The 24,438-nt window shown below is 43.1% G+C and overlaps 1 protein-coding gene across 14 annotated transcripts in view; it reads right to left on the bottom strand.

The window, feature by feature from the left end:
* MBNL1 (muscleblind like splicing regulator 1) overlaps positions 1–24,438 on the bottom strand; it is a 231,664-nt gene that overhangs the window by 37,135 nt on the left and 170,091 nt on the right. For all 14 annotated transcript variants that reach the window (XM_069727472.1, XM_069727475.1, XM_069727482.1 and 11 more), the window contains 2 exons: positions 15,227–15,397; positions 2,750–2,947 (listed from right to left, as the gene is read on the bottom strand). In XM_069727472.1, coding sequence (XP_069583573.1) covers positions 2,750–2,947; positions 15,227–15,397 — 369 coding nt within the window. The remainder of the gene's footprint in view (positions 1–2,749; positions 2,948–15,226; positions 15,398–24,438) is intronic.

A 24,438-nucleotide genomic window follows, 5' to 3' on the forward strand; every position in this document is an offset into this window, starting at 1 on the left:
TGTCATCAGCCAGGGACCCATTATTTCATTCAGATTTTTGTGTTAAATGTATTGTGTTAAAAAATTGCAATGTTTTTATTTTCTATATCAGAAACTTTATTAAAATATATATATATGTATATACGGTATATATATATATAAATCTTGCGATTTTTCACGCTGGTCACAGGGGCTTCTTAGACCCAGTCTGTGTTATGTAGACATGACAGAACCTGAAGAATGGAGATATCTTTTTTACATGTATACATCACTTCTTAGGACATCATTTTAACATATAAATTGGGACATTTTTGCTGCTTTTTTTTCTGATTTTTGTGCGCCGTCTTTATCTTGGGAAGCTGAGAATTGGAACAGAACTGAATTTCGCCTGCTGTTAAATTGTAAGCGATGGAGCTGAGTGTAGAAATGTCAGCTGAAAATGATAACGTACTACGGCAGCCCTAAATGTCACATACATGCTTTAGGCTGCCGTCACATGGTCAGTATTTGGTCAGTATTTTACATCATTATTTCTCAGCCAAAACCAGGAGTGGGTGATAACTGCAGAAGTGGTGCATATGTTTCTATTACACTTTTCCTCTAATTGTTCCACTCCTGGTTTTGGCTTACAAATACTGAGGTAAAATACTGACCAAATACTGCTAGTGTGACGCCGGCCTTACATGTTCATTGCAAGAGAAAACTGCAAGCGGAGAAATGGGGAACTGATGGATGGAGAAGTCTTGCTACAATGGGAAGCAGAGGATATTATGAGGAAGCGGAAGGAGATCCACCAGGAGGATGGAGCTTCAGGAAGTTCTATGAATAGGGAAAGCATCAAGCATATGATCAGCAGAAAGGAATCATTCATAAAAAGCATCATAACCCTGGAGCAGTAACATAATAATGCCCCGCTTATCTCTACCACCTACCTTTTCTTCTGCCTGGCTTGTAGCATATATCATTCCAACCAGAAGACCCTATTGTGTTCTTGGACCATCATCACGTACATTTAGAACATGGGATCTGCTGCTTGGGATGATATATCATTCGAGGTACATGCTGGATAGGAGGAATAAAGAATTGGAGAGAAGTTGTAGATAAACAATAACATGAAGAATAAACATTATTCAATTTGTAAAAATTCTTTTCTATAAAAGTCTCATTTAATACTGCAGCAAGATGTTTAGTTGCACATTTGAAATAAACCTGACATTTACATTGATACTAAATCCATAGGAAAATCGGGGTTCACTGTGTCATTGAGCCTGGAAGAACGGAGCGGAGCTCAGCTGTTTTGTAAACCCAAGGACCAGAAGGCCCATGGTCGCCCAAGTCTCCTCGTATTTCTCCTTTTTCTGGTCAGGTTCTAAATAGCTCAAGGCAAACCTCCCGACCTATCAGACATTTATTGATCTTTCAAACTGCTGTAAGTGTTTCCTGGCAGAATACTCCTTTAAGAATGCCTCCAGCTCACCGCCTCACCGTGGACTGCAAATCCACTATTCTAAGGCCAGGATCACACATGGCCGAGTCTCGCATGTTAATACCCGGCCCTGCCGCCTGCACTCCGGAGCGGAGCAGTACACGCAGCCGCACGCTCCGCTCCTGAGTGCCGGCGGCATTGCTGGGTATTAACATGCGAGACTCGGCCGTGTTTCTCGCATGTGTGATCCCGGCCTAACAAAGGTCTGTGCTTGATATTGATACTTAGCATTTAGTACACTTATTTTTCCAGCCCCATCTGAGAGCATCATGATGTAGGAGCAGAGACCTTGATTCCAGGGATGTATCACTTACTGGGCTGCTTGCTGCAGTTTTTGTATGATTGATGTTTTATCTGCTGTAGATCTACCAGTTCTCTGTATAACCCCACCCACACCACTGATGGGCAGTCTTCTGTATACATTGTGCATAGGCAGAAAGTTACCAATCAGTGGTGGGAATGGGTGATACAGAGCACATGAATGTGGAAGACTACACGGTAGTCCTCTAATGATAATATCCTACTGATAAAACAGTGATTTTTTTCACAACAACAGCAAGCAGCCCAGTAAGGGACAAATGGCTGGAATTGGGTCTGTGTCTCTACATCGAGCTGATTCCTCTTTTGTTTTATAACATTTGAAAATGTTTTTTATCAGGTAACTCCTTTAAGGAAAGGCACACAATACTGTAGGGTTACATAATGACTGAACTGTGGGGAAAAGCTTGTCAAATCTGACCAATCATAATCACTGTTACAGGGACAATTCTAACTAACCTGTCAGGAGAAGTGTACAACGATGAGGATGTGGGGACCCCTCATTCACAGTCACAGGTTGTCTTTAGCACTCAAACACGTTCTTAAGAATCTCAGTATAAGCACATTACAAAATACAAAATATACATCGTTCTAAAATAATCGGGGAAAATAAAAGTGTTGCATGAAAGAAATAGTAACATTGCAAGTTCAGCTCTGCTACATCTGGATCTGTGTAAGCAATGGAACAAATATTCCAGGATTTTCTCCCCAATACGCCTTGGTTACCACTCATGGAGCAGATGAGTCTCGCTAATGGTCACCATGTAGGATTGTAGCAGTGGAGATTATTGGGTGACCTGAAGGTAATTCTTTGGTTACCATAATAGCACCTGAGGGGTTAATAGCAGTCCAGATGTCTGTAATGACTCAAGGTCGTCTATACAGCCTTAGTTATTGGGACTTACATTCTAGTATTAGGTCTCGCCAGGTTGCGGCAGACATGTCAGAGCGTGGCGTCATTCTTACCTCCAGTCTGTCGGTTCTCATTAGCTTCTGTGCGGCAGCTGCTGCGGCTGACGGCATTGCAACTCCAGGGTTTCCGGCAACAAGCACTGGTGCGGTAGGAAGAATTTCAGCTGGTACGAGGCCCGGTGACACCGGCCCCAGGTATGGGTTAAAGGCTGCTGCATTGGTGGCTAAGCTCGGTGCCATGGAGAACATTGGCTGGAAAAGACAATACACTATGAGGGCAACATCGGTGCTTCACAAAATACCAGAAAACCAGAATGTTACCTTTGGCGCATCAGGACTATGGCTTTTTACACTGATTATTTCTCTGTATATATAAAACGAATGTGCTCGGATAAGGTGTCATCCTGCATGCTTGGGTGAGAATCAAGTGACTTCGGCTCCACGAAAAATATGTTCATGCCCCCGTGGCTGCATGTCTCACGGCTGTTTGTTAGGCAATCCCTGCATGTGTTACAACTGCCAAACTGCAGTGAAACATGCAGCCACGGGGACTGCATGCTCAGATAACACCTTATCCTACCACGCTCACTCATCACTTGATATAATCACTACTGATAGGTATAGTTTTATTGAATATATATATATATATATATATATATATATATATATATATATATATATATATATATATATAATAAAAGTATTGGAGAAAGAGAAAAACATTAAAAAGACAACAATTATACCAAAATGAAACAACAATATTACAGAAAGAATATATATTCTGAATATATATTGTGAATATAAATATATATTCACAAATATGTACTTGAATCTACCCAAAAGAGGAGCACCCACTGTGGTTTTTTTACTTATTATATTTCGGATGTATTATTATACACTGTTCACAGTAATACCTTGGTTATACTTCACTATATGTTGTGCACCTTCTTACTTTATCACAATCGTATGTTCTATTGAGCTCCCCATAGATGTGGCCCCATATCCGGCGTAATTCTCATTACAATTTTCAGAGCAGTTCCCCTTATGTTTTTATTATTTCCTTATCTATGTCTAATTTTATTCATTCATTAAACTATATATCAGTAGTGGTTATATTCTTTTTCAGACTTATTACTTTGCTGTCCACTACAATATAAATGCTTATTTTAGTACTTTTTATAAGCTACCATAATGTAATAAGGAGTACGAGGCCTCCAGGGGTCACCGGAATGAAGGATGGGAAGACAACCAATACATAGAGAGAACTTTCAGGTCTTCCGCACATCGCTGTATTCTAGCGCCATACATCTTACAGGTCTATGGGCAAATTCTGCACCTTTGCAAGTCTCAGATTTCACATGGAGATTAGACACATGTACAAATCCAACGTATTTAATCCAATTCCACATTACAAAGCTTTTATCCATAATATGATGCTGTACACAAAGAAGAGTGTCGACATCCAGGTACTCTGAGCCTGTGGAGATGTGTGTCACCTATATGCTGCACGCTCACAGCCCAGCTGTGTGCATGAAGCCTTAGGCCTGTTTCACACGTCAGTGTCTCCGGTACGTGAGGTGACAGTTTCCTCACGTACCGGAGACACTGACACACGTAGACACATAAAAATCAATGCATCTGTGCAGATGTCATTGATTTTTTGCGGACCGTGTCTCTGTGTGCCAAACACGGAGACATGTCAGTGTTCGTGGGAGCACACGTATTACACAGACCCATTAACCCCTTCAAGACCCAGCCTATTTTGACCTTAAAGACCTTGCCGTTTTTTGCAATTCTGACCAGTGTCCCTTTATGAGGTAATAACTCAGGAACGCTTCAACGGATCCTAGCGGTTCTGAGATTGTTTTTTCGTGACATATTGGGCTTCATGTTAGTGGTAAATTTAGGTCAATAAATTCTGCATTTATTTGTGATAAACACGGAAATTTGGCGAAAATTTTGAAAATTTCGCAATTTTCACATTTTGAATTTTTATTCTGTTAAACCAGAGAGATATGTGACACAAAATAGTTAATAAATAACATTTCCCACATGTTTACTTTACATCAGCACAATTTTGGAAACAAAATTTTTTTTTGTTAGGAAGTTATAAGGGTTAAAATTCGACCAGCGATTTGTCATTTTTACAACGAAATTTACAAAACCATTTTTTTTAGGGACCACCTCACATTTGAAGTCAGTTTGAGGGGTCTATATGGCTGAAAATACCCAAAAGTGACACCATTCTAAAAACTGCACCCCTCAAGGTACTCAAAACCACATTCAAGAAGTTTATTAACCCTTCAGGTGCTTCACAGCAGCAGAAGCAACATGGAAGGAAAAAATGAACATTTAACTTTTTAGTCACAAAAATTATCTTTTAGCAACAATTTTTTTATTTTCCCAATGGTAAAAGGAGAAACTGAACCACGAACGTTGTTGTCCAATTTGTCCTGAGTACGCTGATACCTCATATGTGGGGGTAAACCACTGTTTTGGCGCACGGCAGGGCTTGGAAGGGAAGGAGCGCCATTTGACTTTTTGAATCAAAAATTGGCTCCACTCTTTAGCGGACACCATGTCACGTTTGGAGAGCCCCCGTGTGCCTAAAAATTGGAGCTCCCCCACAAGTGACCCCATTTTGGAAACTAGACGCCCCAAGGAACTTATCTAGATGCATAGTGAGCACTTTGAACCCCCAGGTGCTTCACAAATTGATCCGTAAAAATGAAAAAGTACTTTTTTTTCACAAAAAAATTCTTTTAGCCTCAATTTTTTCATTTTCACATGGGCAACAGGATAAAATGGATCCTAAAATGTGTTGGGCAATTTCTCCTGAGTACACCAATACCTCACATGTGGAGGTAAACCACTGTTTGGGCACATGGTAAGGCTCGGAAGGGAAGGAGCGCCATTTGACTTTTTGAATGAAAAATTATTTCCATCGTTAGCGGACACCATGTCGCGTTTGGATAGCTCCTGTGTGCCTAAACATTGGCGCTCCCCCACAAGTGACCCCATTTTGGAAACTAGACCCCCCAAGGAACTAATTTAGATGCCTAGTGAGCACTTTAAACCCTCAGGTGCTTCACAAATTGATCTGTAAAAATGAAAAAGTAATTTTTTTCACAAAAAAATTCTTTTCGCCTCAATTTTCTAATTTTCACATGGGCAGTAGGATAAAATGGATCATAAAATTTGTTGGGCAATTTCTCCCGAGTACGCCGATACCTCATATGTGGGGGTAAACCACTGTTTGGGCACTCGGCAGGGCTCGGAAGAGAAGGCGTGCCATTTGACTTTTTGAATGGAAAATTAGCTCCAATTGTTAGCGGACACCATGTCGCGTTTGGAGAGCCCATGTGTGCCTAAACATTGGAGCTCCCCCACAAGTGACCCCATTTTGGAAACTAGACCCCCCAAGGAACTTATCTAGATGCATATTGAGCACTTTAAACCCCCAGGTGCTTCACAGAAGTTTATAACGCAGAGCCATGAAAATAAAAAATAATTTTTCTTTCCTCAAAAATGATTTTTTAGCCTGGAATTTCCTATTTTGCCAAGGATAATAGGAGAAATTGGACCCCAAATATTGTTGTCCAGTTTGTCCTGAGTACGCTGATACCCCATATGTGGGGGTAAACCACTGTTTGGGCACACGGCAGGGCTCGGAAGGGATGGCACGCCATTTGGCTTTTTAAATGGAAAATTAGCTCCAATCATTAGCGGACACCATGTCACGTTTGGAGAGCCCCTGTGTGCCTAAACATTGGAGATCCCCCAGAAATGACACCATTTTAGAAACTAGACCCCCAAAGGAACTAATCTAGATGTGTGGTGAGGACTTTGAACCCCCAAGTGCTTCACAGAAGTTTATAACGCAGAGCCATGAAAATAAAAAAAAAAATTATTTTCTCAAAAATGATCTTTTAGCTTGCAATTTTTTATTTTCCCAAGGGTAACAGGAGAAATTGACCCCAAAAGTTGTTGTCCAGTTTCTCCTGAGTACGCTGATACCCCATATGTGGGGGTAAATCACTGTTTGGGCACATGCCGGGGCTCGGAAGTGAAGTAGTGACGTTTTGAAATGCAGACTTTGATGGAATGCTCTGTGGGCGTCACGTTGCGTTTGCAGAGCCCCTGATGTGGCTTAACAGTAGAAACCCCCCACAAGTGACCCCATTTTGGAAACTAGACCCCCAAAGGAACTTATCTAGATGTGTGGTGAGCACTTTGAACCCCCAAGTGCTTCATAGAAGTTTATAATGCAGAGCCGTGAAAATAATAAATACGTTTTCTTTCCTCAAAAATAATTATTTAGCCCAGAATTTTTTAATTTTCCCAAGGGTAACAGGAGAAATTTGACCCCAATATTTGTTGTCCAGTTTCTCCTGAGTACGGTGATACCCCATATGTGGGGGTAAACTACTGTTTGGGCACATGCCGGGGCTTGGAATTGAAGTAGTGACGTTTTGAAATGCAGACTTTGATGGAATGCTCTGCGGGCGTCACGTTGCGTTTGCAGAGCCCCTGATGTGCCTAAACAGTAGAAACCCCCCACAAGTGACCCCATTTTGGAAACTAGACCCTGAAAGGAACTTATCTAGATGTGTGGTGAGCACTTTGAACCCCCAAGTGCTTCATAGAAGTTTATAATGCAGAGCCGTGAAAATAATAAATACGTTTTCTTTCCTCAAAAATAATTATTTAGCCCAGAATTTTTTATTTTCCCAAGGGTTACAGGAGAAATTGGACCCCAAAAGTTGTTGTCCAGTTTCTCCTGAGTACGCTGATACCCCATATGTGGGGGTAAACCACTGTTTGGGCACACGTCGGGGCTCAGAAGGGAAGTAGTGACTTTTGAAATGCAGACTTTGATGGAATGGTCTGCGGGTGTCACGTTGCGTTTGCAGAGCCCCTGGTGTGCCTAAACAGTAGAAACCCCCCACAAGTGACCCCATTTTAGAAACTAGACCCCCCAAGGAACTTATCTAGATATGTGGTGAGCACTTTGAACCCCCAAGTGCTTCACAGACGTTTACAACGCAGAGCCGTGAAAATAAAAAATCATTTTTCTTTCCTCAAAAATTATGTTTTAGCAAGCATTTTTTTAGATTCACAAGGGTAACAGGAGAAATTGGACCCCAGTAATTGTTGCGCAGTTTGTCCTGAGTATGCTGGTACCCCATATGTGGGGGTAAACCACTGTTTGGGCACACGTCAGGGCTCGGAAGTGAGGGAGCACCATTTGACTTTTTGAATACGAGATTGGCTGGAATCAATGGTGGCGCCATGTTGCGTTTGGAGACCCCTGATGTGCCTAAACAGTGGTAACCCCTCAATTCTACCTCCAACACTAACCCCAACACACCCCTAACTCTAATCCCAACTGTAGCCATAACCCTAAACACAACCCTAACCGCAACACACCCCTAACCACAACCCTAACCCCAACACACCCCTAACCATAACCACAACCCTAATCACAACCCTAATCCCAACTGTAGCCATAATCCTAATCACAACCCTAACCCCAACACACCCCTAACCACAACACTAACCCCAACACACCCCTAACCCTAACCACAACCCTAATTCCAACCCTAACCCTAAGGCTATGTGCCCACGTTGCGGATTCGTGTGAGATATTTCCGCACCATTTTTGAAAAATCTGCGGGTAAAAGGCACTGTGTTTTACCTGCGGATTTTCCGCGGATTTCCAGTGTTTTTTGTGCGGATTTCACCTGCGGATTCCTATTGAGGAACAGGTGTAAAACGCTGCGGAATCCGCACAAAGAATTGACATGCTGCGGAAAATACAACGCAGCGTTTCCGCGTGGTATTTTCTGCACCATGGGCACAGCGGATTTGGTTTTTCATATGTTTACATGGTACTGTAAACCTGATGGAACACTGCTGCGAATCCGCAGCCAAATCCGCACCGTGTGCACATAGCCTAATTCTAAAGGTATGTGCACACGCTGCGGAAAACGCTGCGGATCCGCAGCAGTTTCCCATGAGTGTACAGTTAAATGTAAACCTATGGGAAACAAAAATCGCTGTACACATGCTGCGGAAAAACTGCACGGAAACGCAGCGGTTTACATTCCGCAGCATGTCACTTCTTTGTGCGGATTCCGCAGCGGTTTTACAACTGCTCCAATAGAAAATCGCAATTGTAAAACCGCAGTGAAATGCGCAGAAAAAAACGCGGTAAATCCGCCATAAATCCGCAGCGGTTTAGCACTGCGGATTTATCAAATCCGCAGCGGAAAAATCCGCAGAGGACCAGAATACGTGTGCACATTCCTAACCCTAACCCTAGCCCTAACCCTAACCCTAACCCTACCCCTAACCCTACCCCTAACCCTACCCCTAGCCCTACCCCTAACCCTACCCCTAACCCTAACCCTACCCCTAACCCTAACCCTACCCCTAACCCTAACCCTACCCCTAACCCTAACCCTATTCTAACAGTGGAAAAAAAAAAAATTCTTTATTTTTTTATTGTCCCTACCTATGGGGGTGACAAAGGGGGGGGGGTAATTTATTATTTTTTTTATTTTGATCACTGAGATAGATTATATCTCAGTGATCAAAATGCACTTTGGAACGAATCTGCCGGCCGGCAGATTCGGCGGGCGCACTGCGCATGCGCCCGCCATTTTGGAAGATGGCGGCGCCCGGGAGAAGACGGACGGGACCACGGCTGGATCGGTAAGTATGATAGGGTGGGGGGGGACCACGGGGGGGGGGATCGGAGCACGGGGGGGGGGAATCGGAGCGCGGGAGGGGTGGAACGGAGCGCGGGGGGCGTGGAACGGAGCACGGGGGGGCTGGAATGGAGCACGGGGGGGTGGAACGGAGCACCGGGGGGGGTGGATCGGAGTGCAGGGGGGGTGATTGGAGCACGGGGGGGTGATTGGAGCACGGGGGGAGCGGGCACGAGCACGGGGGGGAGCGGAGCACTGGACGGAGGGGAGCCGGAGCAGTGTACCGGCCAGATCGGGGGGGTGGGGGGGCGATCGGTGGGGTGTGGTGGGGGCACACTAGTATTTCCAGCCATGGCCGATGATATTTCAGCATCGGCCATGGCTGGATTGTAATATTTCACCCGTTATAATGGGTGAAATATTACAAATCGCTCTGATTGGCAGTTTCACTTTCAACAGCCAATCAGAGCGATCGTAGCCACGAGGGGGTGAAGCCACCCCCCCTGGGCTAAACTACCACTCCCCCTGTCCCTGCAGATCGGGTGAAATGGGAGTTAACCCTTTCACCCGATCTGCAGGGACGCGATCTTTCCATGACGCCGCATAGGCGTCATGGGTCGGAATGGCACCGACTTTCATGACGCCTACGTGGCGTCATGGGTCGGGAAGGGGTTAAAGTCAATGTGTCCGTGTAAAACACGTACCGCACACGGACGTTGTCCGTGTGCAGTGCAGGAGACAGCGCTACATTAAGCACTGTTCCCCCCCACTGGTGCTGAAGCCGCGATTCATATCTTCCCTGCAGCAGCATTTGCATCTGCAGAGAAGATATGAATAATAGTGTTTAAAATAAAGATCTATGTGTCCGACTGCCCTCCCACCGCCTGTGCGTCCCCCCTCCCCCCCCCCTGTTCTGAAAATACTCACCCGGCTTGCTCCCTCGCCGGCGCTGCTTCCTCTCCTGGCCGCATCTTCTGTATGCGGTCACGTGGGGCTGCTCATTTACAGTAATGAATATGCGGCTCCACCTCCCATAGGGGTGGAGCCGCATATTCATTACTGTAATCGGCGGCCCCACGTGACCGCATACAGGAGAAGATGCGGCCAGAACAGGAAGCAGCGACAGCCAACGAGGGAGCTGGGTGAGTATTTTCAGAACAGCGGGGGGCGCACAGGGGGTGGGAGGGCGGGGGGCACATAGATCTTTATTTGAAACACTATTATTCATATCTTTTCTGCAGCAAACGCTGCTGCAGGGAAGATATGAATCGCGGCTTCAGCACCAGATGCTGGTACGTGTGGTACCCAGCACGGTGCGTGTGGTACCCAGTGGCACACGGGCGGCACACATGTGCCGCACGTGTGCCACACTGATGTGCCACAGAAACGTAGGGGCACACGGATAATTCCGGTACCGATTTGTTCCGGTACCGGAATTATCTGGACGTGTGAAACCGGCCTTAGTCTGAATTTTAGAATGATGGTGAGCACATGTCAGATTTTTCACACGGACTGTGTGTCTGTGTGTAAAAACCTGCAGACATGTCAGTTTTTTTGCGTAGCACAGACAAAATGCGCGCTGCACACATGCACACTGATGACACACAGATGACACGCTGTAATCCATCTTTATGATGGTGAGTATTTTTGTTGTTAATTATTTTTTGACTTTTACAGGGGACAGGGCTTCAATTGAATAGGCATAAGGTGAGTATAACTGTGCTTTTTATATTTTAAAATAAATGTATAAAACAGGGTGTTGATTTTTATTTAAAATAAAGGACTTTCTTCTGGCTGTGTCTTTTTTACAATATGACTATATACTTTTTTACAATATGACTTATATACGCCTCTCCATTACTAACACCTGGGCTTGATGTTACCGGACAATACAGAGGTGACATCAACCCACCTCTACTACACCACTTGACACTGCCACAGAGCAGGTGGGAAGAGTAAGGCTAAAGGCTCACACTCACTTACGAGCAACTCGGATGAGTCTCGCATGTTAAAACTCGGTGCTGCTGCCGACACTCAGATCAGAGCGTGCAGCCGCATAGGAATACATGCAGCCGCACGCTCCGCACGGGGTTGGCAATATCTCTGACCCATTCCCAGGCTATTAATATCAACCCACAGCTGTCCGTTTAGCCTTTGCTGGTTTGTATTTATAGGGGGGCACTATTTAATTTTTTTTTGGTCCCTCATAAATTCACCAGGAAAGGCTATGCAAACAGCTGTGAGCTGTTATTAATAGCCAGGGAACCTAATGGGATATTGTCCCTTGGCCCAGAGGGACACAGCTACTGCTGAATGCATCTCCCATCATTGTCTCATGGTTATAATGATCTCAGCGCGACCAGTAGACAATGATGAGAGTTACCTTCAGCAGCCGGCCAGCACCTAGGAACAGCGCAAACAGTACCGCTTCCTCCCATGACCCGGACTTGTCACAGTGATGACAACTGATCTTCACAAGTGCAGGAGACAATGATGAGAGCTGCCTTCAGCGCAAACTGTACTGCTTTTCCCAGGTGCCGGTAAGTGTCACACAGACGGCACATGGATGTAACACACGGACACACTGACAGCAAACACGGATGTCACATACATACACAGACCATGTATCTCACCAGTACTGGCCTCACATTGGTTTTCTACTATAATACTGTTGATGAATCGTTAACAAAATCCTTTTCAGAGCAGTGGGGTTCTGACACCCGGTACCCCACCGACCAGCTGCGATCAGCTCTAGTGGGGTAATTAGTAATCAGTATAAGGCTTTATTCACAGGTCAGTATTTTGGATCAGTATTTCATCAGTATTTGTATGACAAAACCAGAACTGTCACCAAAACACAGAACAGGTGTCAGTCTTTCTATTATAGTTTTTCTCTGTAAGTTCCACTCCTGGTTTTAGCTTACAAACACTGATGCAAAATACTGACGTGCGAATGTGCCCTAAGAGGCAGAACATCACATCTGTTTAGCGGCCGATGAACATCAGCTCCTATTCAGATACATAACTATGACAGTAGTGGAAAATCCCTTTAATAAAACCATTAACATTTTGAAGTAAAGTATACAAGCCACTCCTACTGTTACCCAAAGTTTTATTTAGGGCTGTGTTCTAAAATATCTGTTCTTTTTCCCAACTATCAAAATGGAAATTATGCTGCAGAATATAACCGAAGCCATGAGTCAATGAACTGGGCACATGTCAGCTCCTGTATAACAAAGCTCCTTTCTAATATGTTATTACTGATCGCTATTTTGTTATTCTATTTAGAAGGTCAATTTCCCTATGTAAAATAAGCGGTCTTACTGGCAGAATGAGTCTACAACCTGCTTTATTTGCGTTATTTTATATTCTGCCTCCAGAGCTGAATTCCTGGGTAGGGCTGTTGTGATGTTTTCTACCTTCCCCAGTGGCAAGTTGTAAGAAAACAGAAATAACGTGCCTCACCGAGGCCTTCAGGACGCTGCCTGATATAGCGTTCACTCACTTCAATATATGAATGCTGTCGGCTGTTTCTAGAGAGAGAACACCGCTTAATATTTCTACAGTTCCTGCTGAACTCGGTGGTAGTCTTACAAATCCATAAAGAGTACTTGAACTTTTGCTGTTATTTTTTATATGCTGTTGTTCTCTTAACTGCAAGTAGATCAGTGGGGGTCCAGGCCCTGAAACCCCCATTGATTGTTCAAAATTGTCTTGAGCAATATGCAGCTCAGGAGAAAGGCGCACACAGCGAAGCGCGCACCCGTACAGGAGTACGGTGTAGGAGAACGCATACACTGTCTACTGCATCCGCACCTCAGTCTGTGTGGGTGCCCAGGCAGGAGCTGAACTCTTCTCTCTCATGAGCTGTGCACTTTGGTGTTTGAGCAATCGGTGGTGGTCTCAGGACTTGGACCCCCTCTGATCTACTTGCAATTAGGAGAACAATGACATATAAAAAGTAATAGCACAAGTTTAGCTACTCTTTACACAGTTTAGAGTTCTCAAATGTTTAAAGGGATTGTACAGGATTAGAGAAAACAAAATAATGCTCCCTCTGTCCTTCAACGCTGTAACTGACTGAAGGAAGGAGGCGGTTAGGAGCTCTGTTCGGCTACATTCCCATAACGAGCTTTTGGTGAGCCTTTGGTGTTGCAGATTTTCTTCACCGTTTCTGCACCTAGTAAGTAGATTAGGTTACTTTTTTATTGTGTATTTGAATTAGTGTTTTACGTGTTTTTGTATTGCGTTTTTGACACTGCAGGTTTTGTCTCTGGCTGGTACGTCATGTTTTAAATAAAGCTGCTTTGTTTTTGATACTTCCTGGTATTTGACTTTGATAAATCTTAATTGACACAGTGATTTTTGAATATCTACAACGTGGCAACAAGTGATAAGTGAGTGTGCTTGATACTCGGGTTTTCGAGCATGCTCGGGTGTTCTCTGAGTATTTTGGGCGTGCTCCTAGATTACCGTATTTTACGGATTATAAGATACACTTTTTGCCCCCAAATTTGGGGGAGGAATGGGGGTGCGTCTTATAATGCGTATATATACACCTTACCGGTACTGTTGCTGCAGGCTGAGATGAGGGGGTGCCCGGCAGTACTGCTGGGGTGTCTGACAGTACTGCGGGGGTCTCCGGTGCTGCTGCGGGGGTCTCCGGGGCTGTTGCAGGGGTCTCTGATGCTGCGCGGGGCTCTGCCAACATTTTATGAAAGGCCAGAGCCCCTGCATTTGCCCCTGCAATTCCGGGGTTTTATTGTGCGGTGGACTCCGGGAAAATGGCCACCTGGGGCAGTGCATGCACAGATGGAGATCTCATCTCCCGAGATCTTGATGACGAGATGTCCATCTGCACATGCGCCGCCCCCCAGTGGCCATTTTCCCGGAGTGCACCGCACAGGAAACCCCGGAATTGCAGGAACTCTGGCCTTTCACAAAATTTCGGCAGAGCCCCCCAGCAGCATCGGACACACCCGCAGTGCCGGACACCCCCACAGCACCAGACACCTGCAGCGGCGCACTGCACATCGGACACCCTCTCCTCCCAGTCTGCGGCCTGCAGCATCATCCCACTCCTGCCCCCTCCAGCAGCGACCCTGGGACCCCGCTTCACCTCAGCCACCATCACTGGTAAGAAATAAGACGCATGGTTTATAAGAAGCACCACCATTTTATTTAAAGAAAAAAAAAAGTTTCTATTTTTCTCCTCAAAATTTGGGGTGCATCTTATAATCCGAAAAATACGGTATGTTTTAGTCCCTGCAGCTGCATGATTTGTGGCTGTTAGACAATCTGAACGCATGCAGGGATTGCCTGTTTGTTAGGGAATCCTCACATGTACTGTATTCAGGCTGTCTACGAGCACGCCCAAAATACTCGGAGAACACCCAAGCATGCTCGGAAAACCCGGGTAACTTGCTCATCACTAGTGGCAACACATTAAAAAAGGAAGTGCATTTTTTACTTGCGGATTTTCTGCATCTAATGCAAGTCTATAGGAAAAATCCGCACATAAAACTCAGCGTACCCGCTAGAGAAATTGACATTACCATAATTGGAATCCGCAGGTGTAAAAACGCAGGTGAAATCAGCACAAAATCCGCAGTAAATCCACAGGTAAAATGCAGGGCTTTTTCTGAATCTGAGCGGAAAAATCCGCACACGAATCTGCAACGTGTGCGGAAGAGGGACCGCTGGAGGAAGGCATTTGGGACATTGCTATAGAACAAAGCAATCATTTATTACAAAATAAGTGATGGGTTCAGTGGAAACAGAAGCGAATTCACACAGTGGGGCCATCTACATCACTTACCACATGCTGGAGCTGAGTACCGGGAATCATTGCATTGGCTAGCTGCATCTGCTGGGCCAGCATGGCCATATTCTTTTGCTGAATCAAGTTATTCCGTCCATTTATCTCTAGCTGTGTTTTTAAGTGTGGTGGCGGATGGAGATATTTACAATTCTCTCTTGAGCAGCGACCCTAGGTAAAAATAATAAGGAAGATCAAGATCAGTATTTTAATTTCCAAAAAAAGAATAGTCGACTTTTATAACCTGGGAGAACACTCCCTCCTTGAAGTGACCCATCTTACAGGATTGTAACATACAGATATACACGGATGGTAATTTTAGATCACATTTCTGGCTGCTCATGACAACCGCTGGTTTCTAGTTAATTATTTTTATATTTTCATAATTCCCTCAGATCTCAAAAGAAAATGACACTTGCATGCAGGCAGATATTATCTTTGTTATCAACTTCAATGTTGTCTTGTTCATATTTTAATACTTTACAATAATAAATTCATGCTCTAGTCTGCCATTATATTGTCAACGCCACTAAATGGTTTCTTAAAAAGTTCTAAACCTTTCCGCGATCTGAGAGATAATGCCGTCTCCTTTTCCTTGTGAATACAGAACAGGCGTCATTAGGTACACAAGTACAAGCGATTCACATGACAGATACATCAGGCCCAAACCATTAATAAGCTTGCACGATTGTAGGAAGGAAAAAAAAATTGCTTTCCTGATGAATTACCATGCTCAGAACATGATCAGTAGACTAATTCCTACCTGAGTACGGCCTGGTGAACATGGCAGATCCTTATGCAGGAGGCTGTGCAGTGCCGCATGATTTGGTACAGTAGGATCACAGATTTGTCTATAGGTGCCCTATTACCGCCCCATACAAGGAGATGGTACAGACATCACTATGTATGAGGCCTGCAGCTCAGACTGAGCTAATACAGCATAATACAGGGAGCCTGTCAGCAGGGTTGTGGACAGTAACCTACAGTGTCAGGTTGGCGTCATCATACTGATTAAAATGATACCATCAAAAAGAATAATTACATGCACAATATATATGCGATCATGGTGCAGCGCAGGCACCGCGGCCGGCGCCTGCCCGCAGAAGGGGATTTTAAACAAATATATATTTAATATTTATTATGTAAACTAGGGGGCAGGTGACTGAGGGATCAGTGACCTGTCAGAAGCCATACTGGGGAATACCTAATCAGAGCCCAACATGAAGACCCCCACAGGCCGCCTGAAGCACGAGCATATCATTAACTCCAAACTGAAAATAGAGATTAAACAACAACCACAAGACAGATTTCATCACCAGGTATCATTTTAATAAGTATAATGGCGCCAACCTGACACTGTCTGTAGGTTACTGTGCACAATCCTGCTAAAAGGGTCCCTTTAGATGTTTTCCACTACTTTTTTATTGATGACCCATCTTTAGGGTACGTCATTAATATCTGATCAGTTGAGTCCAACACCCGGCACCCCCACAGATCAGATGCACTCAGCTGTCCAGAGCTGGTTGACTGCCGAGCTGCTACGTCTTCTGATAGCGGCCTACTGATTTTAACTAGAAGGCGGATGTGTAGTACCCGGCCGCGAACAGAGCAGCTCCGCAATAGAACAGTTCTGGGTGCCGCCGCTGACACCGAGAACAGCTGATCGGGGGGAGGTGACCTATTTTATTTATTCCTTTAATTTCCAAGTAATAAAATGTAACTTTATTTCCCTTATAAATAAATTCAGATAGTGAAAAAGAAATACCGTACTATGAAAAAGTAATTATTTAGGAATATTTAGTCTCATCATTTTTCGGAGGCCTTCCACAATTTGCTTTATTCATGCATTTCCTGATTTTATCCATGGCTGTTCTAACTATAGGGCAAATGTTGCAACAATTGTCCCCCCTGACAGTCAGGCAACCAAACCACTTCAACTGTCTCTGCCTCCAGAGGGTGCAATACTGTGCCATTCTGTTTTGTAAGCGTAGGCAGGCATTGTTTTAGTTCTCGGAGGGCGCAGAATGTCAGCCGCCCAGTGATGGTGGCACAATGATTGGAGGCAGTTGCGTGATTCAACAGATGACCATCACATTTGATCACCATCATCTTGTTTAGCACATTGCCCAGCCATTAGTTAACAGATTAGCAGTCACAGTATATTCTAGAGACTTACAACGTTATTAATGGGGTGTTCTAGTTTTCACTGATTATTAAGAAGTGTGAGATACATGGTGACCCTCGCCTTGGACCTAGCCATTTGCTCTGAAATATACAGTATAAGAGTTGATACTTTTCTATAAAACATATCCAATTTCAGATCGCACCACCTTTTTTTCCCCCAGAGTAAGCCGCCGCCTGAGATTTCTGGCAGTGGCTCTCTAATAGAGAACACCGGAGCGCTCGACAGGTCAACTGTACGGTAGAGATGGCTGAGATACCTTCCGCCTGATTGGGGTGTATGAGGGGTCTACGCAGGGGAAATGCAGCACCACACAGTGCCAATTCCAATCAATGACGTGTCAGTGTAATGCAGGACCGGGCACGTCCTCCAGAGCAAGAGACGCTCGTTATGGGATCTGTCATAAGGGCTCCATACATTAGACAGACTTAATTAAGATTACATCATTTATGAGTTACTTCTTAGCTGTGTAGACTCTAGATATTTTTTTGTTTCTCTTTTTTTTCTAAGGTAGGGAGAGGCCGAGTAGAATTGGGACCTAATTTGTCACAGTTTTCAGTAGAGAATATTGGCAGTTTTCACATTACCCGCGACTCTATAAACCTCACACAAAGCTGTCTATTTAAGAAGCCATTTGTTTTGCCATTTTTCTGCAATTTGCAAAAAAAAAAAAGCAAACTAATTAATTCCTAGAATGTGCTTATTCACGTCATTTCTGGAGCTGAGTGCTCTATATTTTATGTGTACACGACATTAATGCTTTGTCATGATGTAGTTGAATGCGGCCAGAAAGCAATACTTGTGACAAAAAATCTATAACCCCCCCAGAGCAGTAAACCAGAGAGCAGATCTATCAGCCAGCACAGTCAGGATGGATTGTTCTATCTGGCCCCAGTCAGACTGCGTGGACAGATTACATTCTGGACAAGACACACAGGACAGATACATGAAATGATAGGTTACTAGATACAGCTAAGCCCTATTCTGCCATGCTCCAATGACAAATCCTGAAACTGTGACATATTGGATCCTAACAGAACAGATGGATCCCAATGACTACAATCGGGTCTATCTGTCTTCACTCATGGTACCAGAAAATAATAATCCAGCAATCTGGGACATTTTTTTTCCAGGAATTTTGTAAAATGCAGACGTGAACACAACCTAGATACAATATACATAACATATAGAATAGTATTGGGTTCTGGAAATTAAAGAAAATCTGTCCATTTTTTGGCAGCTCCTCTGAGAGCAGCATGATGAAGGAGCAGAGATCTTGACTCCAGCGATGGCCTGCTTGATGTATTTTTTATAGAATGACTGTTTTCTCTACTGCAGATCTATCAGTTCTCTGAATGCTGAGCTCTGGATGACCCCACCCACACTACTGATTGGCTGTTTTCTGTGAACACTGTGCATAGGCAGAAGATTGCTAATCAGTGGTGGCAGCGGAGTCACACAGAGCTCATGAATAAAGAGGACAGCTTGGCAGCAGGTTTACTGTCTTCTAGTGATAATCTCCTGCTGGTAAAACATTAGTTCTATAAAATCTACACTATACAGCCCAGTAATTAACACTTATCTGGAATCAGGGTCTCTTGCTATACATTTTCCTGCTCTCAGGTGAGGTGGCAAAAATCTGATGACAAATTCCCTTTAACAGGATGTTCTGGTAATCGGTAACTCTTTTAACTCCCAAAGGTAAAAGTAATAATGGTAATAATAATAGTAGTAAAAGTTGGTGTCCACATTTAAAATTTAATTCAGAAGAGCCCGGAGATCTGGGAAGCAGCTCATGGGCTACTGTCAGAAAAAGAGCCCACATGTTGGTTTTACTTAAAGGGTTTTTCTCATCTTTATATTAGGAAAACCCCATTCCTCTGCCTTGCCGACAATCCAATTCCTGATTCACCTTTGGTCCAGAACTTTGATCTCTATGATGCTACAAAGGCAATGTTGCTTCTACAGCATCCTAGGAATACAGAGTCACTGATGCTGGCTGGATCCAGCAACAAGGTCATCTCAGAGCGGAGCAGCACATACAAGCTCCATGGCAGACTAGCAGAGAGCTTGTAAGCGCTGCACTCCTTGACTAACCTCATAGACTGCAGTGGTGACAGATAAAATAGACAAAGAACAGTAAACTGTAAGATTAAAAATTCTTGAGAACAGAAAGGTTTTTTAATAACAAGCAAATTAAAAAATTGCCTGTTTTTTCAGCCCTTTTCAATTTTAACTAAGATGAGACAACCCCTGTAACCCCGCTATACACATGATAATTCCTTACTGGAAAGCCATTAAAGTTCTGTAACTATAAAAAAAAGTGCTAGAGTATCTATGTAAAAAACTTGCCGACTGCGCAACACGTCAGGTCGCTTTATTGTGGCAGCCATTGGCTCTTTTCTGTTTATACTGAAGTATTTGTTCACTCATTATTAAAGATGTACGAACCAGAACTTAAAAGCTGGGGGTTCGTCCCGGACAGTTAGTGCCTGGTGCTAAACCCCGGACACAGACCTCTCCTGGAAGTAGGTTTTAATCTTCCGAGTTCCGGGGAAAGTCTGGAGAGAGAGAACATTTCCTGCTCCAAAGTTCAGGTCCCCATTGTTTTCAATAAGGTTTGGGTTCTTGTTCAAGTTCAGGTCTGGTACCCGAACCAAACTTTGGACTAAAAGGTCGGGAACCAGAACCTGATCTTCCATGGGTCCGCTCATCACAATTTATTATTCATTATCATGTGATATTGTTTTGTATTTTTCATACCCTGCACTGGCTTTATATTTTATGGTGATTCTTATACGTGCAGGTGCAGGTGCAGGTAGGTGTTCCATTGTTGTATGGGTGGGCTGCTTTTGGCTTCCCCATAATTATTTTACTATGGGGAGAAGTTTGTGCAATTTTTGAATGTTTCTAAATGTATGCGTATTGTTGTACATTACTTAATAAATATATATTTGCATTTTTTCTTCCCCTTTATTACCGTACCTTACTACATGATTTGCAGCACCTTTCGGCACATGTGCTCCATTTGTGGTGCCTATCCTCGCTTTTCTTCTATTATAGAACATTTAGAAAAAGTACATTTGAACTGATTACGAAGTGATTTTCAATATTCAATATATACAGTATATATATATATATACAGCTCTGGCAAAAATTAAGAGACCACTGCAAAATGTTCAGTTTGTCTGATTTTTCCCTTTATAGGTATATTTTTGAGTAAAATGTAAATTGTTCTTTTATTCTATAAACTTCTGACAACATGTCTCCGAATTTCCAAACAATATATTTTGTATTTTTTTTTTCTGAAAAGGAGAAATGGTCAAAAAAAAAAAAAAAAAAAAGCTTTCAGACCTCAAATAATGCAAAGAAAACAAGTTCATAATCATTTAGAAACAACAATACTAACTCAGGAAGAGTTAAAAAATGAATATTTTGTGGAAAAACCATAATTTTTAATCTCAGCTTTCATGCGTCTTGACATGCTTTCCACCAGTATTTCACAAAAATGCGCAAAAATGTTAACAGTTCTTCTTTGCTTGATGGCTTGTGACTATCCATCATCCTCTTGATTACATTCCAGAGGTCTTCAATGGGGTTCAGGTCTGGAGATTGGGCTGCCCATGACAGGGTTTGGATGTGGTGGTACCACTGACTGACATGCATACATAGGAATACTACTATATATATATATATATATATATATATATATATATATATATATATATATATATATATATATACCAACATATTTATTTATTTATGGATGCATGTCAGTCAGTAGAACCATAATATATATATATATATATATTTATATATTATTTTATTTGCTATTGAGGTTCTTTAGCAGCAGCAATGAGTATGATACAGTATGTATACTCTCATATTTGCTAAGTGACATTATTAGGTGTAATTATCGCGTTCTGACGAGATGATTATACAAGTATCATTTACACAATTCCGGTTGATGTGCTATACATACAATAGTAATGAGTATCATAGAGTGCTTTATCTTCCTCTTTTAGCATTGTGTTGAACAATTACATCTCTGTTTTCGGATAGGTGCCGGCTGGTTTTAATGCCCCGGTGTCAGTTGCTTTTGTAACATAATAGTTCCCCATCTTTATCAGGTAGAATGTGGTCCTGCCTCCTCGGTCTACTGCTACATAAAGCCGTACAGTAGTGATTATAGTATATAATATGGCTCAGCAGGCAGTACATATACCGACCTTCTATTCGTTGGCTACAGTCACTTAATTGGAGCCGCAGTAGGAGTCATGGAAGGCCTCCTAGTCCATCTTCTAGCCAGAAGTAGCTTTTTACATTGATCCAATATACACGTGCAAATGAAAAATTTCCAACCTTGTGTTTCATAATTAAAAAATCTATGTGATTGCATTCCGGCCAATTGCATTTCCCTGGACAACTTTACGTCAAATCAAGTAGAGAAAGAGAAGGATACTCAATAAAGGCGCTTGATTATTGCACATCTATTCTGTAATTACTTCTGCTGGCAGCTTTCGTACTTGGTACGTGGTACAAAGAGGGTGAGAGTCAAGATACTGGCAGCTTATAGCAGCTCCGAAACATAATCGGCAGGAATATGAAAGTAAGAGGGGAAAGCACAGACGGCTATCATATGATGTTTTTCTTCTTCTATCACATCAACAACATTTCGGCTGGAAGCCCAGCTCTGCTAAACAACCAGCCTGTGTGTAATTACATTACAGCAGCATTATGAGCGCAGCTCTGCAGAGCTTGGCCTTGGCTACACACTTATCTCCAAAGAGCATGTTCGGTGCAGCTGGGCCTTGGACACCGGCAGTCCGAAATATGTCTGTCAAGTGCGCACATATGATCCGCAGTGCAAATAACACTTTCTGTATCAGTTTCATTCTTCTTTTACACAAGATAAGAATACACACAATATCAGATAAGACCCACCATGAAAGGTTTTACGGCGTGATCACACAGAGTTTATTTTATAAGGATTTTTCAAGCTGAAAAATCCACTTAAAATCTGCATCAAATTTTTTTCATGTATTTTTTTAATCACGCTTTTTAGATAGAGAATTCTATTGTCAACTTTTTTCTCAATCGGTGTTAAATTTATTACAGTTTTTCGGGTATGAGTGCCTCAAGATTTAACATCTTGCTTCTTTTCCCACACTGAAAATAAAAGCACCTTAAAGGGAAGGTAAAGCATTTTTAGATCATTAATAAATTAATGTAATGTAGTATAACATGCTGTTGTAACCAAGATTTGATTGCATTTGATACATATTTCGTGTGTTATAGGAGTTTAAAGAAGGCACTGGGGGCTGACATCTTGTTTTCACAGCAGCAGCACGACACTATCAGTGTCATAATATGGCACCCCCATGGTCATAGGAGATAACAGATGGACTCGGAACCTATCTATTGTAATGGAGCAGTCACTGCTGTGAACTGGGCAGTCTCTGTGGGATGCACAATTCACAGTAGTGGGAGTGTTCTGCTGCCATATTCATGGAGCTCTCGGATCTGCTAACTAAGCATAAGCAGTATTCCTTCCAATACAGAACAGATCCTAGATTGAGGGCTGACAGTAGTAAAATGCAGGAGAAAAGTAAGTGCAGAATAGCAGAGACATCAAGGAGGAACAGTGTACCATTAGCATTATGGGAACTGGAGCTGTCAGCTGCTGGCAGGAGCTGTGATTAATCCCTTCATAAGATAAGGAGCTGCAGTGAATGGCAAGGCATTGTGGAGGGAGGTGAGAGAATCATGTCATCTGGGTGAGAGAGACTGATGGGAGAGAGAAAACAGTAACTGCTGGTGATAGCAGATCACAGGGCAGTCTCCCACAAAATGGAGCTGCCCTGTGATGCTACTCTTCATTCTGCCCTAGCGATACTAGACCACCCAAAAGGGGAGGGAACTGGTGATGTCAGTTAAGAGTATTCAACAAGTTTTGGAAGAGGTGGTTTGTGTAGATTTTGCTGCAGAATCTACTGCAAAATCCAGAAAAAAAAATATACGTGTAAGCATATCCTTGCAATTAAAGGGGTTGTCTGATTTTTCCTCCCAGAAGCACATTGTATTTGGTATTCAATTAAATAGGGATAAGCTACAAAACCAAATACAATCCATGGAGAAACCAATTTCATAGATTCAAAGAGATTCAATGAGAATCTCATAGATTCTTAAAAAGGGTCTTCTTTTTTTTTCTTGAAACAGCACCACTCTTGTTTATAGGCCGGGGTCACACTCGCACGAGTCTGGCGTCTCAATACGGGACCGGAGTGTGTGGCTGCATGTACTTTTATGCAGCTGAGTGCTCCAGTCCGAACCGCCGGCGGCAGTGCCGGGTATTGAGAAGCCAGACTCGTGCGAGTTTCTTGCAAGTGTGACCCCGACCTTAGACAGAGTCTAGTGTTGCAGCTTTACACCTTTTTAGTGCATGGAGTTTAGCTGAAATACCAGACGCAGCTCATAAACGTCTGATGACGCTGCTTCTGGGAAGCAGAATGATGACCCTGTTTCTAATCTCCGACAATCCCGTACTTATGAACAGTAAAGGACGCCATCAGTATTAATCTTCCTGCTCGCTTCTTTTCTATTTTGATATGATAAATAGAACATTGTGTTGGATGCCGAGCCGGACAGTTACATTTACACATGGATACATTTACACGTCTATTATACAAAAATAAAACAACAAATCTACAAACCCACAATGCAAGAGGATCACCTGGTTATTAGCATGTACAATGTATCCTGTGAACAGCTGATCATTGGTGCCATTTAAAGCTTAAGTATCTAAATACACTGCATCAAGCAATGGGGCAAAAAGGCCAGTCTGTCTTAAGCCTGCGAGTTCTCAGACTGGATTCTTTAAGTAAGAGCTTCCTTTGTCTGTTGTGCTTCATTAGAGGTTGAAGTAAAGTCAACAGCGTGCTCGGCATAGCCATGACTTGTGTCCTGAGTGCAAGGCTTTATACTACGTGTACACATGTCAAATGGATCAATCCTATTTCTTGGCAGTTTG

The sequence above is a fragment of the Ranitomeya imitator genome, chromosome 5, assembly GCF_032444005.1.
Source record: "Ranitomeya imitator isolate aRanImi1 chromosome 5, aRanImi1.pri, whole genome shotgun sequence".
Lineage (NCBI taxonomy): Eukaryota > Metazoa > Chordata > Amphibia > Anura > Dendrobatidae > Ranitomeya > Ranitomeya imitator.